The sequence below is a fragment of the Anser anser genome (genome assembly GCF_964211835.1).
Source record: "Anser anser genome assembly, chromosome: 3".
Classification (NCBI taxonomy): Eukaryota; Metazoa; Chordata; class Aves; order Anseriformes; family Anatidae; genus Anser; species Anser anser.
Genome location: NC_139722.1, coordinates 85634461 through 85650915, shown reverse-complemented (window position 1 = coordinate 85650915; position 16455 = coordinate 85634461). Strand labels below are relative to the sequence as shown.

The following is a 16455-nucleotide window of genomic DNA, read 5'->3' as shown; positions in this document are numbered from 1 at the left end:
GTATTAATAATAGACTAAGCTTGTAAAAAGTGTCTTTTGGGGCCATGATTTTTCTATCTCAGAACAGGACGTTCTAGAAAAGTAGTTGCATGCACTTTAATCTTTTTTCTCTTGAGAGTACTCATGACTGAATGAAAGCTTAAAAAAATGCCAAATGTTGACAGCGTGAAAGTGGCAGTTCGAGTGAGACCTTTCAGTCAGGTTAGTAGTTACTTACTCTGAATACTTTTTAACTTGAGTTCCAATATAGATAACCTTAAAGAGGAAAGGGGGAGTTGAGTTGGGAGCAGGAGGGTTCTAGCAATATTTTTTAATGCACATTGTATGGACATGCATTGAGCAGCTAAGAAAAGGGGGCAGAAGATCAAACTTCAAGAATGGGGGGTGGGGGTGGGGAACACGACTTCAAACCTGAATATGTTCTGCGTTTCTTGTGCACAAAAGTGTAATGTGTTTGGATTCTTGATCAAACAATTAGCTGTCATGCTAGTGAAGATTGTTTAGTAGGATTTTAATATGAGTCTGTCCTTTATACTCACAAAATATTTTTGTATAAAAATAGAAGAAAACATACTAGCTAATTTTATTGATTGTAGTAATTTTTAGCTTCTCATTTTATAACCTCAGCTGAATTACCCTCATTTGGCAGTGCTCTGGCATTAAAAAAAAAAGCAATAGTAATACAAGGAAATTGGCATGGGATTTAATAACTTCTTCAAGTTTTGTAATATCCCAGTAATCTTTATTTTAAAGGAGTTTTAATCCTATTAAATGTTAAAATGTTTTTCTCCATTTTTATTCAGTTGTTTACATTCAGTGCACATTTCTTGAATGCTGACCTGTTTCCCCGAGGAGTTTAAAAAGAATGGGAGAGTAACCATAATGCATTAGCAAGGAATGGGATTTCAGAAAGGTGAAGGACATAGAAGGAAAGGGAAGCAGAAACAGGCATTGTGAATGTTTTTGTTAGAGCCTGAGAAAATGAACAGAAGCAAGTCTAACAGAAAGAAAAAAGATGGCAATGCAAGGAAGGATGAGTTTATAATGAAGTGGAGAAAATAGATTGTGCTTGGTTTATTTGGTGCAGGCTTGCTACCAGTATGGGGGGGGGGGGGGGCGGGGGGGAAAGGGTGAAAAACAGTTCTGTAAGGGTGAGGAAGATCCAGTCCGTGGGCAATGCTTTTCAACAAGGATGATGAATTGGGGAGGAGACTGACATATCAGAAGTTAAAATGGCTTGGGAGCGAGTGGCTGAACAGGATAGGGGTCCTCTTGAACAACTGCAGGCCTCTGCAAGTACATAATGCATTAACATTTAATGCATAATGCATTAAAGAGGAAGGTGTAACAGCCATGGTTCGAGAGAAGGACATGAGGGGCCTGTGAAGGAAAGAGACGTGATGCAGCACCATCGTGGATATACGCAGAAGGCCGTAGTGGCATAGAGAAGCAGCTCTATTTGAGAAACAGCACAGGAGACCTTTTTGTGAGCAAGATCAAAATTTCTTAGGGACTCTTCTGTGTGCAGTTTATCACTAAATAGAGCAATTATGAAGTCTTTCCATGGGAAATTGAATTGCTTGAGGGTTGTTCTCTTTGTTTTTCTCCCCTCTAAAGAATTGCTGGGATTTCTGGTACAGACTGCTAAAAGCTGAAGCCAAATCCCATGTCTGTACCTTTGGGGCCTTAACCTTAAGGAAAGTTCTAGTGGAACACTGACTGCCTTAGGATAGTAGGCTCTCAGGCTCTCATCTTGCAGAAAATAGAATAAAAATATATATAAGGGCAGATTTTATTTCCAGGAAACATAGTAGGAGGTGTTCATGAAGGGAAAATGAATACTAATAAGCCTACAAGCTATTGTCAAAAGGGCATTTAACAAGATGTTTCAGTACAGATGTTTCCTTGAGTTCTCAGATAACTGACAAAAATGTAAGACTGTTGTCTTTAAGTATTTAGAAGCCAAAGGTGATGAAAGTATTAATTCCAGGTTATAACATAAAGGAGAAATAAAGCAAATCTATTTCACTTTTGATAGCCACTTAGCATTTAAACATTAACTGATTCACTTTGACTTAGTTTATTTGATTTAGTGTTCCTACATGCCTAGTGTGCAAATAAAGCCACAGATACCTATATAGCTTAATCTCTCATCAGGAATTTCTCTCATGGAAGACCACTCAGGGTTGGTCAGTGCAATACATTGGTTTGCTGTGATTTCATCAGTTCACATATAACCAATCATAAATAGCTCAAGTTGCTGATTTACAGTCCTGGCTCCCTCTTCTGGTGGGCAGAAAAGCTGCAGGCAGAAGCAAACCCATAGTTTTTCATGAGTTGTTAGACTAGTACATTACAAATACTGCCTAGGTCAATCTGAAAATACTGTGAAATAATGAATTTTCGAGTAATAAGACAGCATTTGTTCCTCATTTTATTTGTACTCCTGTGCAGTTTCAGAACCAAATGCTTTTTTATGGAAGTAATCAAGATAATGAGTCTCTGATACGCTTGGAGAAAAATGTATTGTAGTTACTTTTGAATTAAAGCTGTTCCTAAAACAAAATGTATTTTCCAATGTACTGCGCTATGTGGATGATCGGTAGGTAAGGTAGAAGGAAAAATGCAAGCTAGGGTTACTGATCTGTCAGCTCATTCAGGTCTCACTCCTCAGCTGCCTGTCATGTTGCATGGCTCAAGAGCAGACTTACTCCACCAGAACTATTGGTACATTGTACATTGCTGTTGAACTTATTTTAAATCCAGACTAAAACATGATTTTTTTTTTTAGTGGATGACTGCTTGTATTTTGATACTACAATTATAATTTCAATACAGAGAGAGAAAGATGCAGGAAGTAGGTGTGTGATTTCAATGAACTCCAACAGCACGAGCATATATGATCCTAGGAATCCAGGACACATGAAAACCTTTACTTTCGATCTGGCATATTGGTCTCACAGTGGCTTTCTAAAGGATGAGAACGGCACGTTCATCTCAGCGGGATCCAACAGTTACGCCGGCCAGGTAAGTAACAGCAGTTGTAACTAATACACAGTTGTAGACTAGTCAGTTCATTTTTTTGTTATTAACACTCAAGTCAGTGGAATGCAACTCACTGGTGGCATCTTGTTCACTGGTTTGAAGCATCATCTATATTTTGTCTATGTTTCTTTGGTCCTGGAACTTAGTCTTTCTAAGTGAGTTTGCAAATCCTGATTCTTCATTTAAACTGCTACTGAGGGCGCTCCAACGTGGCAGTAGTGCTTCTGTATGTATTTGCCTGTTCATCTTTCAAGATGATTTATTTCATCACTTTTTAGAGAGAGGTATTTCGTGATCTCGGTCAAGGAGTGCTGGAGAGCGCATGGCAAGGTTATAACGCTACTCTCCTAGCGTATGGTCAGACCGGCTCGGGGAAGAGCTATTCCATGATCGGGTACGGTGCAAACAGAGGACTGGTTCCCAGTGTGTGTGAAGAGCTCTTCAAAGCAATCCAGAGTCAGGAAAAGAACAAGCAGTACCAGGTGGGATTAGCACAAACTGTCATTTATTCCCAAGATCTTTCCAGATTGTACTCTGAAGACTTTATTTAATTCAAATTAGCAAAATTTGAAACTGTGAATATATGGAACAAATTACTGTACAAACCATAGAGTCTTGTAAGTGTTGAATAAAAAGTTGATGTAATACAGCTAGATTTACAGATGATCCCTAAAAATAAGGATTTCTGTCACAGGTGTAACTAAAAGTAAGCTGATTTTAGTTATGCTTTCTAACCTTGTGGGTGCTTGTGGGAAAATCTTTCCAACACCTTAGTAAAAAAAATCAGTGTTTTCTTCTGTATATCTGTTAAAGAGTTTTATAGTGTTGTATCTCCTCTTTACAATAGGAAAGATGTTTTTACCCTTGTATTACAGCCTCTGTAGCTGCTGGGTGCTCCCACTTCATCTGCATCCTTTTCCACTTGTAGTCCAAGTAACTTTCATGCAGCAACACTTTGCAAATTCCAGCACTGCTGTAGGCACTAAGCTTCCCTTGCATGCAGTGGTGCCTTCTGTCTACAAAAACGCCAGCCTGATGACCAAGGGCTGTTTGTGACTCAGTCCTGTGTTACTTCCCTTAAGAAATAAGCACTTTCTATTCCCTAGCCAGTCTCCCCAACTCCATGCTGTAGGGCTGCTTTTTGTAAATGTCCTGCAAAGTCATCATCCATTGTGTACCTCTGTGATAAGAAAAAAAAAAAAAAAAAAAGTGAAAATGCATTTCCATGTTGATCTAGTGAGATGAGAAGGATGGCAAATCCTATTTGGAGTTGTTACTACTATTAGTGACAGCAAAGCTGCTGCTCCTGGCAGCTCCCAGGAGTCTGAGCTCCTGGAGCCCAGCCCAGCACCCCCGAGACCTGGGGGTCTCTGTCCCAGACCCAAGGACGTGGCTTTCCCATTTGCAGGTTCAGCCTGTAAGAAGGCTGAGTGTTCATCACACCCGCTCATGACAGAAATACAGGGTGCCAGAGCCAGGGCTGTGCCTTTAGCATTCCCTACCTAACACCACGGCAACTCACAGAAAATATAAGTGCAGAGTCCTCTTCTTTCTCCTACACTAGTCACAACTGATGCTCACTGGTGGCAACACACACATGCTGTCGTAGACTCACATGCACACCCACATTTGCAGCTCCTCCAGAGATCAGCACAGCCCCAAGTCCAGCTAACGGGTTGTGCCTGGAGCTGGGGCTCCTGCACTCTGAGTCTTTCTGGAGAGTTTCCTCCACCTCCCTGGTTAGCCCACCATGGAGCTGGCTCGCAAATTACACGTGCATGCCCACACACGTATGGTTAGGGCACACAAGCACCCTGTCCCCTCTGGTTGCTGTCTGTCCCCCTCCACCCCCATAGGCCCTGGGCCCATGCTCCCTGGTCCAGCTGCAGGCACGTAGGCCCTCACCGCTCTGCCTGCTGCCACCACAGGCACGTGGGCCTCTGTCACCCGTGCCCAATTTTGGTTGCTGATGCTCAGCTTTCTCAGTTGCCAGCCCCAAGGGCACCCAGGCCCACTGAGCCATGGTCCCACCAGGTCCCCATACTGGAGCCATTGCCCGCTCCAGTTGCTGGTGCCTCAGGTACCGGGGTCACTGTCAGCCGAGGTCTGACTCCAGTCGCTGGCACTAGACCTTGCAGCACTCAGTGCGTGGGGCAGCGAGGGAATTTGCACAGCTAGGTGGTTAAGGAAGGGTTTAATAAGATAGGACAGGCCGCAGTGACCAGACACAGGGCTCAGGCAAACAGGCTAACAAGCAGCTCTTTGTACACAACCAGCCCCTTTCATCCTTCCCTCTGACTGTTCCTCCCTCATCCACTCGTCCCCTTGTTTCCCCCCACTTGATCTCTTCCTTAAAAGTTCCTTAGGTCCCCTAGCCTCCCTCAAGGATGCAAAATACTCACGTGCACCTTGCTTCCCTCTTCTTACCAACTGCAAAATCCAGGCTGGCCCTCCTCAGAGCTATGCTTGCAGTTTCTTAATGGCCCCTTGATCAGTCTCTGAAGAGTTTGGGTCTTCGCTGTCGTCTCTGTTACTGCTTATTGGGGCTTGGCAGCCTGGTGCCTCTGCCTGCTCTGCTTACTGCTTCCCTGGTGCTTGCTGCTGCCTGTAAAAGGAAAAGGTCCTTGATCTGATCACCGTGATGTAGCGGGTGCTCTCATGCCACGCATGCCCTTACACAGGTGATTTATATATGGTCACTGCTGTTCACTCAGAAATCAGCAATAGAAAAATAGGCTTTTTCTTTGTTAAAATAGTCTTGAAAAGAAATACTGGTTGAATCATCCTGCTAGCTAGTAGTGCTGTTAAAAATTAGTATTTGTTCTTCTTGACTTTTCTACAATGCTGTCTAGTTGCTTAATAATATGTAAGTAAAATGTTTTCTCGAAACACACCTTAAGACGTAGCCTCTATAGACAGCAACGAAGACTATGCATACAAGGGTAGGTTAAGGAAATGCTGGAGAGGAAACAGAGTCATGATAAAGCAGTATGGATCTGATAAATAATTGCTTCAATTGAACTTACGTAATGGGTTGTGATGGAGTAAAGATTTGATCTGTGTAACCTCTGTTATTTTTACAATGGGATGACTCTCTATTGCAAGGATTTTTTTCCAAATGCATTTTTTCTTCTCGTTACTTCTTGTTTTTACAGATTGCTTTCAGTATGCTGGAAATCTATAACGAACAGGTAATGATCTCGTTTTGTTTCAGTATTAGCAAATCTTAGTTTTCTATGTACATTTCTTGATTTTCTGCGTGCTGTAATTTGAAAATAAGCCTTTTTGTTCTCCCAGGACGATTCTCCTGGGTATGTTGGCTGACAAGCACAGGCAATATCTGGCCCCAACAGCATCTTTTTGCTTCTTGAACTGAATGAGAGTCTGGTAGCAGAAGTCTGCTCAGGTTCATAAACTGCGTTGTTATGCAGCTACCAGAATGGGACAGGGAGAGTTATACTGGGAAAATCTCAGACTAAAACTAAGCTCTTGAAAGAGTGCTGTCTTTGGCAAGAGCTGTCATACTGAGGGCCCATGTCTCCCTTTGCAGTGGCAGGTCAAGAGGGACCTGTGCCCCAAGCCCCAGGAGTGGTTTGGGCAGGAGGACTCCTCAGCTGGCCACTGCAGCCACCTGCCAGCAGCACAGCCAGCTGCTCTGCACGCCGGTGGCTGAGCTGTTTCATCCTCTATAGTGCTCTTCTGCTTTAAGTGGCTTTTTGGAGAAAAGAGTGATTAAGAAGATAAGATTTTTACTTTGTTTTCCTTTCGCTGTTGATGTTATCTCCATGTCCTGGCAGACACAGGAGGCATTACTAATTGCAAGTGGCTAAGCTGTTTCTCTTAAACTGGGAGGGACTTCTGAAGATGGTATAAGTCTCAGTGAATTATTTCCCTTCCTCTTCATTAGTTTTGAGCCACGTGGCCAATTTCAGTCAAATTTGATGTAGCGGACAGGAAGGAGAGTGGAAAAATGAATGCACAGGAAAACAAACATTATTAGCTTTAGCAGCTCAATAAACCTTTTAAAACTAATAATGACATAATTTTGCCAGCATCTTAAGTCTACAGATACAAACTTTCAATGTAGATTAAATTTAACTGGAAAGTGGAACTCTCTGGGAATGAGTTTCTAAACACAGTAAAGTCAGAATAGCTACCACATGATCAGCTGTAGTCTCTTTTTTATTATTCTGTCCTTATTAAGAATAGTGTTTTGTTTTTTTTTCTTCTTATTTTAGTAACATATTTTAACTACAAATCTATCTCCACAGGTGATAGACTTACTGTCTAAGACCAGGAAGCCCGGTGGGCTCAAGATTAGAGAAGATCAGCACCAAGGTTTTTATGTGGATGGTTTGAAGTTGGTGCCTTGTGATAATTATGCACAGATTGAGAGGTTAATGGATCAAGGGAATAAGATGAGAACGACAGCTACAACCACCATGAATGCCAGCAGCAGTCGATCCCACATGGTCGTCACAATCCAATTCAAACAGGTGCAGTGTGCAGACACTGTTTCCACTGTGTTTCTTACCACCTCCGGGTCAGAGCGAGCAGGTGGGAACACACCCGGTTTCCTTACCCCCAGACTGCAGGGCCAGCCTCGCCAGGTTTTGGCACTCACACTGTCACACCGCTGCTCTTGGGGCAGAGATCACTGAAGGCAGAGATACCCTAAACCATGGCCTGTTTGCAGATAGGCTCACTATTTAAGGTTCTCTACATCTTAAATGCGTTTCCCAAATACTACAATCGGTCTTTGAAAGCCCCTGGCTGATGTCCAGAAATAACCTGGGTTTTCCACCCCACTTTTCCGTGGATGCAAGGGATGAGTGGTATTGCCTGCTGCTTAATTCTGGGAGACAGCAGGTCTTTTTGTTTCAGGCACAACTTTGCAGCTCTCACGTCAAGTAATTTTTAATATATAAAATGTTCCGCTATTGGTAAATATCACAAAATATTTACTCTGAGTTTCTGCACAGGGTTCCATTTTCTTTATCTTAACAGTACCTGAACCATTGATTTGGTAACCTTTCCTTATATTGATACCATACTTTCACAGATTTTTCTAGATGAAGCAATCACTAAACAATCAGTTATAAATCTGGTGGACTTGGCAGGAAGTGAAAGGCAAAAATCATCAGGATCTGAAAAAGATAGATTGAAGGAAGGAACACGTGTAAATCTAAGCCTAACCACGCTAGGAAATGTCATTAGGTAATTATTACTTTTTTTTTTTTAAATACCTGTGAAGTAGAAAACAAATTTCTACCTATGAAAAACAACCTCTTAATTCAAGTCTTCCTTCCTTGCAGTGTGGTTTAGTAAAAGTACTAATTGAATGAAGTCTCACTGTGTTCCTGAGATATATATATGTAAGCACATGGAAACAAAAAATATTAATTAATTTTTCCTGGCTCCATATGCTGTGAGTGCTTGGACTGCCTGCTCATCTTTCAAAGCAGTGGCAGGCTGTGCAGCAGGGGTGAGGCAGCTTCAGAGGGCTGTTGCTCAGTGCATCAGACATCCAGGCCTTTCTGAAGCTCTTGAACTGAGCCATTCAAAACTTTCCTTTCAGTTTGAAAATCTTGACAGCAAATTGTTTAGGTGGTGCATGAAGGAGGACTTTTTGTGTTCCCATAAGGAATATATTGAAGTATCTAATCTTTTTTTTTTTTTTTCATCCCCTAAGCTTGCTTTTCATATTTGTACTTATGTTGTTCTCCCCTTTTCACTAAACCCTTTGTTTTCCCACAGTGCTCTGGCTGAGGCAGCTACAGGGAAGAAAGTGCTGCATATCCCATACAGGGACTCCGTGCTGACTAAGCTCCTGCAATCTGCTCTGGGGGGGAACAGCAAGACAATCATGGTAAATTGATTCTTGAATTTATATCTCCTCAGTTTACCCATTGAGACAGAATTGTGTGACTCTAACATTGGTGAAAATGGGTGTAATTTTGTGTTGAGATTGCTTTCTACCTACCATAAAGGTGAAAGCACTTCTGCTACTACTACCAGAACATATGTTTTATTCAAATGGACAGCACTAGTGGGTTATCAAATACAAATGTGGCTGGCACAAAATGTATAAAACCTAATGCAGACACATGCAAAAAACATTTTTTTTTAAATATAAAAAATATATAGATAAATGTAGCTGTAAAACTCATAGGCACCTGTTCAATATAAAAGCCGCGTTCTTTACATAAAAATAAGCTGTATAATGATTTTTTTCCTGATTTCTGAGATCATTGTGCTGTGGATCAGATATTGCCTTCCTAAGTAGGAAGAATCTCCCATAGGCTGTTTTCTTTGTCTCAGGTGAATCGTGTGTTCCAGCATCTTTGATGATTTTTTTTTTAAAGTACCGTTAAATTAAAGATGGGAAAATATGAATAGCAAATGTACAATTGTGAAAATGGCTTTAAATGCTTATAGTCTTAAAACAGTTTACCTGAGTTTCTTCAAATACTAACTTTTTAAATTCATCCATGATGATGTGAACAAAGTTCAGGACATATTTTACAACTGTAACTTGTTGAAGAACCATCAATTTTTTTTTTTTTTGATTGATGCTAGGGTAAGCATTAGTATTACTAATACTACCTGTATCTGCTCATCTTTCTTTCTCATTTCTTACAGTAGTGTTAAAAAGTGTACTTTCGCAGCCAGATTTCTAGGACACTAGGGTTCTTCTTTTGTGCTTAAAGACTTAATGGTATATTTTCCCATGTTAATCTTTTTCCTGGGGAAGTGTTTAAGACTACTTTAAAAAAAATCTTATTCAAAATCTAATATCAGTAAATATTTTTTGTGTGTTTGCAGATTGCAGCTGTCAGTCCAGCAGACATCTGTTATGAAGAAACTTTGTCAACATTACGGTATGCTGAAAGGTACACTTCTATAATTTTTTCCTTTCTGGTCTAGGTGCAAATTGCAGGCAGATGCTGGGCAAAATGAGAAAAAATACCTATTCTAAGTGATCAGCAGCTCAGGATGAAGGAAAAGTTAGTCTGTGAATAAGCAAGAGCAGCATAGTAAGAGTTTATTCTTTATTCTTATTCGTGAATGGCTTATATTTTTTGAAAACTGAATTGTTTGACAATGTAACTATTTTTCCCTGGGTCTCTTTTCTGGAGCTGAAGGCTCCTGCTCTCCCTCTTGCCTTTCTCAGGCTCAGGAGAGATAATCTCTCACTTTGTAGTCCTTTCACCGGGGAAGTCCTTTCACTGTTAATCCCAGTATCAATTCCTTCGTACTCCAGCTCCCACAAGAAGAGGTCAGGCAGTTACACGTCCCTTATCCCGAAGCAGACCGTGGCTCAGGGACATCGCATCTGCAGCCTCCTGGCTGCCGGCAGGTGTCAAGAGCAAGGGATTTAGTGTTCTCAGCACCGGTTCGGTTCTGCAAGTAGCTGAATTGCTGTCGTGTGCCGATGAGTGCCGTGCACCTGAGCCAGCTGCTTGCGGGAACAGCTGGAGTCCACCTGTATATTTGCCAGCAGACCTGCGGTACCCGTGTTTACTGGGAAAGGAGTCCCTCTTCGGGGCACCCTGTCCCTCATTGCCCCACACGCCGGAGGCACTGCAGCTGTGGCAGTGGGTGCAGGTTAGGGTAAGACGGACAAGAGTTGTCAGGCAGGGAGGGGATGGCAGGGCAAAATCAAACCGGGCTGTGATTGCTGTAGCAGTACAAGAGAGGACATCAAACGCTTTCAGCCCGGGGGCAAAGTTTCCGCAGGATTTTTTTTTTAGCTTCTGAAGTTTCAGAGCCGCATGGGATATTTCTCAACAGGGAAAAGAACAAAAGAGGGAAAAAAAAGTAGTCATGTTTGACAGAAAATCTTGTCCTTTGCTGAGATGGTGTTATAGCTTTTTTTTGCTTTTATGTGTTTTCATATTTAAAAGGACAAAAAAGATCAGGAACAAAGCAGTGGTAAATGCAAGTCCTGCTGAGAAGCTTATAAGAGAACTGAAAGCTGAAAATAACAAGCTATTGTCCAGACTGGCTGGGCTCGGGAGCACAGGGAGATCAATAGCTGATGAAACACGTATGTATTTCAGCATAAATGAATAACAAGTAGATTTTGAGTTTCCAAAACATTATCAGGAGGCCTTTTTGGTAGTCTGTGACATTGAAGCAGTATGATGGGAATGCAGCTTGATGTATGTCCACAGGTGAATTTCTTACAAAGTGGATGGCAGGGGTGATCAATGCATTGTATAAAATATTGACCCTGGTACGCCAGTCCCAAGTATTTCAAAATCACAAGCTCTTGTGGGAGGGAGAGAGGACATGGAGTGTTGGAGACCTGCATTAACCCTGCCCAGCCCTGACAGGAGCACGTGTGTGGCGGTGCCACCCGCCCCTGTCTGGATTACGACTCCATCTGCCCCTGAGATGAGGAATGCAAGAACTGAGACTACTGGGTACCTTGTCCCAGGTGGGCAGTCCCACAAGGTGGATGTTCTTCCCTCATTGCCAGCTCACCCTCTGCTTTATTTAGGCACTTAACAGTGTTGCTGTGTTTCTGTCTGTTGATGTGTGTGTAGTAGTTGATAGTTGTGAATTGGGATTTTTTTCAAATTTTTCCCCCCCCCAGATATTATCAAAACAGATGCTGCTTTTAAAAACTTTTTTTTTTTTAAAAAAAAAAAAAAGTAAAAAAAAGGCTCTTTGAGAAACAGTTTTCATTTCATTTATTCATTTGCAGCACTGGTGTGGGCACATCTGCTTGCTCAAAGTCAGACCCCTTATCAAGTGTTGACGGTTTGCTCAAGGTAAAAGACCAAAACAAGTCTAAGGACACAGCAGGCAGGAGTGAAAAAATATTTACACTTTAAGGAATATTATCACAAGATGAGTGTGGACAAACATCAGAGCTGAAGGCAGAGGTAGAAACGTGCAATTAGCTAGTATATTTGCATATTCCTTTGAAGAGGATTCACCTGAGTCAATTCTTGTGCACATTCTGGGCACAGAGTATTTTAGTGATCACCTGTTGGTTACAAGAGGAGAAGGAAATCTACAGCTTCATTTCCAGTTCAGGATGGGGATAGCAAACCCCATGCTACCTTACAAGGTTTAGGGAGTAAGGGCTTGCTCTGCAAGAGGCCAGGCCACCTCCCAGTGTGCTGCCACAGTGCTGCCGGTCCTCATCTCTCTGGGGCTTGCTGTTTCACAGGTGTATACCTTGGTTAAAGCTGTCTCTCTTCAGCAGAGCTGCAACTGCTGGCCGAGAGCGAGGGGCAGATGCGGAGCACGCAGGCGGCGTGGGAGGCTCGCCTGGAGGAAGCCCGGCAGGAGTGGGAGAAGCAGTACGCTGCCGTCACCCAGGCCAGTCTCCCAGCAGTGGGCATCGTGGCTGAATCCAGATGCCTTAATCTCTGCTCTTTGAGTCTGATGTTTTCCCTTTCTTGCCATCTTTACGATTTGTTGCTCGCACACATCTCTGACAGCAGTTCCCCGACACAACACTCGCAGGGCTTTTAAGTCTGGGTAAACTGGTGATAATGTAGTCCTTTGTTAAGGGTCCACAATATCATACTGATTTTCACTTGAGTTTAGGTAGCAGAATATTCTGTCTGCTTCCACCATCAATGTATATTATAGTTTCTTGGATTTATTTTGTGGCTATAAGAAATTATTACTGAAATAAAACGTGCCAGTGAATGCACCAAGGATTGTCAAGGCAGCTCAGACTTGTGTCATTTCAAAGCCCTTGGCAAAGAGAACCAAAGATTTTCCCTATAAAACCAGTCATGAGGTAAACACCCTAAAACCTGGGGCAAATGTGTTCTTTGATATTTTTTTTTTCCTTTTCTGTTTTGGGCATGTTTCTGAAAGCAACCCACGCTGACATGAATTCTGTAGCCAGACGGAAGCCTTTCAGTAGGAGGCTGTGGTGTGTAAGAGCCAGGGAGTCAGAGAGGGGCTGCTGCGGGAGAGAAGGGCCTGGTGGTGCCGTGATTAATAACTCGTTCAGCACGTACCTTTGCAGAAAGGCTGAAGGCAGCTCTCCTCCCAGCTGCTCTTCACGAGCCATTCCTGCACTCCTTGCAGGTAGCTCCCACCCGATAACAGCAAGGGGATGCCCAGATTACAGCTATCATGCTTGTTTTATGCTATCAGTGCACGTACGTATTCAAAAGCATCCACCTGTGTGTGTAGATAGCACACATAAGTAAAGGCATTTGGGGAATTGTTTCCCATTTTCTCCAGTCAATCCCACCCCATTCCCTACTGTTGGTTCCCAGTCTGCTTTGTCACAGACTGCTTCTAGCCACGTGGAGTAAAGTCTCTGAGTGATCAGACCATGCCTCGGTCTTTGGGACCCCAGTGCTGACAAGGTCGATGATTTTTTGCTGTACCAAATAATACCTATAATAGCATAAGCTGGTCATTTTGCAGAAAGCAGCTCTGGGGATAATGCCAAACTAATAGTTCTTTCTTAGTATTTTGTTGCATGGAATAGAGCTGAGTTTTACTAAGACATGAGTTGAGCTTCATGCACAAAATTGAATGCAGTTCCCTGTATTAATCTCGCTGAAGGTGATGTGGAGGTTAACATCATCCTGAGATGCGTGATTTGAAATTGTAACTGAAACATTAAACCAAACCTTTTTTCATCACTTTTTTTTTTTTTTTTTCAAATCATCTGCAGAGTTCCCATGCATTTCTGATAAACCAGGATGCGTTTCAGGAATTGGAGACTGTGAATGTGTTTCAGAATGCAATCTCCTGTTGAGCATTTGGCATTAAGATTTTTTTTTTTAGGATGTTCTTATGCAAACTGCTGTATGGTCATGATCTTTCTCGTACATACACACACGCACAAAAAAAACCCCCACCTTCTATGTATAATATTAGCTGTTATTTCAGGCATCCCACTGAAATGACATATTTCTCAATTCTTGCTCAGGAGAGGCGGATGATGGAAACGTTCCCTTATCTCCTGAATATCAATGAAGATCCACAGCTCTCATGGGTTCTCAAGCATTTCATTCAGGATGGTAAATATATTTTAAAGTCCCGAAGACAACATATAAATAGTGCTTTCTGTGATTTAACACTGACATAACAGAACTGCTGTTGCACGAGGTTGCTCAGCCATGTGAGTCACGATGATCTTCTCTTTTTCCTTAAGCACTTACCTACTTTTACCACTTTGAAACGTGCTCCTCTTGTTTGAGATCAGAGCGGGCTGAAGAATTATACTGTGAGAATTGTTTCTATTGCAAAAAATGCTAAGATACGATGGAATAATAAGCCGCATGCAATAGAAAAAGAAGTCATAAGAAATACCCAGGTCTTCTGTCAGCCACTTCTTCCCTGAAAATCGTTGGTTTGAAAACGTGAACTCTCATTTTGCAAGCTGATGATCTCACACTATCCACATTCCTCCTTACTGCCTGAGCATCTCACCCCTCCTCTGTAGGTTGTGCTTTGCTGGTTTTCCACCGCTGACTGACTTAGTGCTGCAATTAACAGAAATGGGAACAGAGCTGTAGATCTGGTACCCTGCTGCACACAGGTTATTTACTCTGGATGTTTTTCTCTGCCACCTACTTGCTGGTAATGGATCCCAGGACTTTCTGGGGTCTCCCAGATACAGTTCTAATTATTAATGTGTACAATCCCAGAGGCCACATGGAGTAAATCCTTTTTGTTTCTCGGGATCCAGAGTCTTGACTTTCTAAAGAGAAAGTAACTGACCATATTGTCATTTTCAAGTGGCAGCACTAGTATGAAAGTCTTGTGGTGAGCAGAGCTCTTCATAGTGATTCAAAGGAGAAAAGGTAAAAAGTAATGCAAAAACTTCAGCACTGTATACCTGTTGGTGTGTAAAGCACATATAATTTATACTGGAAAATGCCTTTTTATTTATTTTTTTAAGGTACTTGTGATGTTGGTCAATCAACCTCAAATGCTATAATCCTAAGAGGTCTGGGGTAAGTACATTAATTTATAGAAAACAAGATGTCTGCTTTTTTGATCTTCATGTTGTTCGGAGTTGTTTAACTAGTTTTTAACTAAAGGAATTGCATAAACTGCATAAACATGGGTTATGATTATTTTTAACTTTTTATGGTGGCTGCTAAAGGAAAGGTTAAAAAGTATAACTGATAAGCTTTTATGTTTCTAGAAACTGCCATTCTTGTAGTGGCAAAAACGTGAAGTCAAACTGTGGAAACTGCCTCTTGAATGGCAGCCTAAACTTAATGAATGGCAGCTTAAACTTGTCTTTGAAATTTGATCTAACGTCCTATGATGGTTCTCAAATTAAAGACAAAAAGTGAATCACAAGAAAATTGAACATCTTTCAGCATTTTGGACAAACACGCTACGTTTACGAATGCTGATGGCAAAGTTACCCTAACACCACGAGATATGTGCAAGGTCGTTGTGAATGGTGTGCCCATCACAGGGAAAACAAAGCTGCAGCACTTGGTGAGTATCTTCTTCGAGCATAAAACAAAACCCTGAAAGAAAAAAAACATGAGTGCAAAATGAAGATTCAGAATGAGTCCTGCTCGCTGTGTCCTGAGGCAGAATCTTAGGTCTAAGGGAAGGCAAATTTGATATAAAAATCATGTAATTAATAATAATAAAAAAATCCATCCATCTAAAGGAGCGAGCTCCTGCCCCAGATTTTGACTCCACAGCTGGCCTCAAAATCTTTGTTCATCCTCAGAATGATTTTTAGTATAGATGTGGATAACGTGTGTGCCTTTCTTACTGAAATGTTAAGCAATTGGTTCTGGTTTTATCCAGTTAGCCCAAAATAATGTGTGCGAGTTTATACTGGGAATATAATGGGCCAGAATTAAAGGACACCAAAGGAATCCTAGCAAGGTCCATGTTCATCCCAAACAAAGGTGTAGTTAATCAGTCCTTCTTGCCAGAAGACATTGGGGAAATGATAACTGCATTACTTTGCTTCAGAGAGGATGTAGACTTTTCTTCTTTCACAAAGAAGAAATCCATTAAGGGACACAATGTAGAGGGATCACTTCCCAGAAAAGCAGCAGCTCTGCAGCTTGCCTGGAATGAGTACTTCTCCTTGGAAATCTGTCCCTGAGGGACAGCACTGCAGATGGGATGCTGGGATGGATGGGTCTTTTTTCTGAGCCAGTATTTCTGCTTTTATATTCCGGTATTGAGCAGGTTTCTCTTCCTGATAGATGGGGGAAAACTGATCTGGTGATCAGCTTCTCTTCACGCTGGCTGCTGTGCCGATGGCATCTGTGATTTTCAGGTCTCTCAGCTGCAGCTGCTGTGGTGGGTTTGGATCACCTTTTGTCAACCCCCTCCTTGCCCATGGGAGCACACAGGTCCTCCCCTCTCCAGCACTTCTCTTTACAGTCTTGCCAGCTTGTGTAGAGTTTGCAAACACTTCACCCTTCGGTG

General features: G+C 42.0%; 1 protein-coding gene across 1 annotated transcript in view; it reads left to right on the top strand.

Moving 5' to 3' along the window:
- The first annotated feature begins 1126 nt into the window (after positions 1 to 1126).
- Positions 1127 to 16455, top strand: part of LOC310897114 (kinesin-like protein KIF28P) — a 26573-nt gene continuing 11244 nt past the window's right edge. The window contains exons 1-12 of the mRNA XM_083830355.1: positions 1127 to 3027; positions 3324 to 3527; positions 6201 to 6236; positions 7317 to 7541; positions 8108 to 8262; positions 8803 to 8914; positions 9871 to 9938; positions 10953 to 11095; positions 12263 to 12381; positions 13967 to 14057; positions 14942 to 14996; positions 15372 to 15495. Coding sequence (XP_083686481.1) covers positions 2875 to 3027; positions 3324 to 3527; positions 6201 to 6236; positions 7317 to 7541; positions 8108 to 8262; positions 8803 to 8914; positions 9871 to 9938; positions 10953 to 11095; positions 12263 to 12381; positions 13967 to 14057; positions 14942 to 14996; positions 15372 to 15495 — 1485 coding nt within the window. The 5' untranslated portion in view covers positions 1127 to 2874. The remainder of the gene's footprint in view (positions 3028 to 3323; positions 3528 to 6200; positions 6237 to 7316; positions 7542 to 8107; positions 8263 to 8802; positions 8915 to 9870; positions 9939 to 10952; positions 11096 to 12262; positions 12382 to 13966; positions 14058 to 14941; positions 14997 to 15371; positions 15496 to 16455) is intronic.